The 2,532-nt window shown below is 43.0% G+C and overlaps 1 protein-coding gene across 1 annotated transcript in view; it reads left to right on the plus strand.

The window, feature by feature from the left end:
- Nucleotides 1–2,532, plus strand: part of ATP6AP2 (ATPase H+ transporting accessory protein 2) — a 29,504-nt gene that overhangs the window by 13,133 nt on the left and 13,839 nt on the right. The window contains exons 5-7 of the mRNA XM_019523869.1: nt 1,484–1,579; nt 1,778–1,915; nt 2,172–2,225. Coding sequence (XP_019379414.1) covers nt 1,484–1,579; nt 1,778–1,915; nt 2,172–2,225 — 288 coding nt within the window. The remainder of the gene's footprint in view (nt 1–1,483; nt 1,580–1,777; nt 1,916–2,171; nt 2,226–2,532) is intronic.

Below are 2,532 nucleotides of genomic sequence, written 5' to 3' on the forward strand. Positions count from 1 at the left end.
CCCCCCCCCCCCCACCACCACACTGCAGGGCTGAGCCATGCCCCCTTCCCTGGGGCTGGGTCAAGCTCCTTTCCCTTGCAGGGCTGTGTTGAGGCCAACCTTCCCCCTGCCTCCCTCCACACGACCAGAATGGTGCCCGTCTAGGCACTAGCTTAGAAACACTCGCTGGATCTGGCCCACAGACCGACTGGGTACTGCCAATCCAGTCTGCCAGGCACAAAGGTTGAGCACCACTGTATTAAACTGTGATGGTCTTCTAGCCAAATCTGTTTGCTTCCTTTACTTACGGAATCACAACTTTTGGGCCATCTAACACATTTTCATGCATTGCCCTTGCAGTTTTTCCTCTGTTCTGGGAATCTTGCCCTTCAAAAGGACATATTAACTGAAAATACTGCTACTAATCTCTCAAAGTCCAGATCCACAAAATCTTACTGAAATTTTACTAGTTTATTCTAATGCACCTTTATCTTAAGAGTTAATTAATCCTGGACAATCACAGTTGGGTTTCTTTGGGTACCCTAACTCCAGATTTCGTAGCATCTTTGTGTAGGTTAAGTTGTAAATGTTAAGTTGGTTTTAGGTCTTATGTATTGAACAGAGGATTCTAAATTAATTTAAGCCTTTGGGAAAAGTCTTTTTAAGATGCCAATATCTGATCCACAATATACATAAAGAAATCTGTTGCAGGCTCCTGTGTATATATTTTTTGCAGGGGGCAGGGTGGGAGGGGAAGCTCTTTTTTTTGTTGTTTGTTAAAGTAACTACGGCAAAAGCTCTGTTACCCAGCACCGGAACGGGGGGTGCCGAATAACCAAATATGCTGGTTACCTGAGAGGCGTCTTTGCCTGGTTGGGCCACTGTCCCTCCCACCGCATCCAGTGCACCAGGCTTTTACTTCCTGGCATCAGTGTGCTGGAGGACAGGGAGGTGTGGGGGGAGGTTTGCACAGGCTGCTTTGCCCTGGGCCATGGCCCAAAGTGGGACTTCTGGTTTTGCTTTTGCCACGTCAACTGGCATGCCTGTTAATAGAGCATGCTGGTTAATGAAGTGCCAGATAACATGGCTTTTACTTGTATAGTAGACCCCCAGATTGTTCATATCCAGGTTGTTCACACCCTGCTTAATTTGCAGCAGGTTGCCAAATAAAGGATGAACCCTACAGATTGCAGCTTTTCCTTGAAAGGGCACTGTTTCTCTAGTTAGCTGAATCTCATCGGCAGTTCTACACAGCTGGTTGGAGAAGCTGTGTGAAATAAGCCACAATACTCAGGTGGAGCAGCTCAGTGGTCCTGTGCAAATGTTTCCTGTGGTTGCATATGGCACCTAACTTGTTTGTCTTCATCTTTGTGAGGGCTAAGAACCCAAACCATTGAACTATACAGAAAGTCATGGTATCTGTTCCAAGGAACTCACATTCTTTGCGGTCAGGACTTCACTTGTTTTGGGCCAAATTTCTTATTGGGGCTTTATTATGTTTCAGGCTGTACCTTTCAGTCTTGACAGCGTTGCAAGTGCTATTCACACCTTGTTTTCTGAGGAAACTCCTGTAGTTTTACAGTTGGCTCCCAGTGAGGAAGTGAGTATATTAATTCTCTCTTAAAACCTCTGAAATCAAAGTTAAGCTTTTTTTCAAGTATGTGGCTGAAGCATAACCATTTGATTGTCTGAAACTACGTGAACTGGAAAGCAGTTGCACATGTAAGAATTAATTCATAAGGCTGGAAAAAAACTAAGCTGAACTGTTCTCACATTAAACAATTGCTGTTTTCTCCAGAGAGTGTACATGGTTGGAAAGGCTAACTCTGTATTTGAGGATCTTTCTGTGACACTGCGACAGCTACGAAACCGCCTATTCCAAGATAACTCCATTCTCAGTTCCCTTCCCCTTAACTCCCTCAGCAGGAACAATGAGGTGAGAGATGGTTAAAGATATATCTGTCTTTGCTTATCTATTTTCTTTCTCTTTTTTGTCTAGGAAGAGAACTTCCCCAATTCTTAACTTTTTGTTTAGAAAATCATCGTTATTTTCTAGTATTGTTTGATGTTCAGTAACAAATACTGCATAAATAGACTGCTGATAGTAGTTGCAGTCTGCTGAGTTTGCAAGAAAATAAGGCTGAGTAAATGTCACTTTCTGTTCATAAAAAAATGCTCGTCTCTTCCCCTAGGTTGACCTGCTTTTTCTATCAGAATTACAAGTCCTGCATGATATCTCAAGCTTGGTAAGCAAGACTTTATAAATGCATCTTGCATTTCGAATGATCACTTGGAAATTCTTTCAAGGTTTCTTTTATTAAAAAAACCCAAAAAACAAAAACATAACCATAGAGGTGCACCAGTACATCAGGCAATAGCTTATAGGCACCAATAACAGGAAAATTGAAGTTTATTTACAGTTAACTTTTTTTTTGGCTGATGTGGCCGATAAGTGCCGCAGCATGCAGGTGGCCAGGAATGCAACTTGGAGAGCAGCGTCTGGCCAAGTAAGTGTGTGTGTGTGTGTGTGTGTGTGTGTGTGTGTGTGTGTGT

The sequence above is a fragment of the Gavialis gangeticus genome, unplaced genomic scaffold (genome assembly GCF_001723915.1).
Source record: "Gavialis gangeticus isolate Ggan-Ray unplaced genomic scaffold, GavGan_comp1, whole genome shotgun sequence".
NCBI lineage: Eukaryota > Metazoa > Chordata > Crocodylia > Gavialidae > Gavialis > Gavialis gangeticus.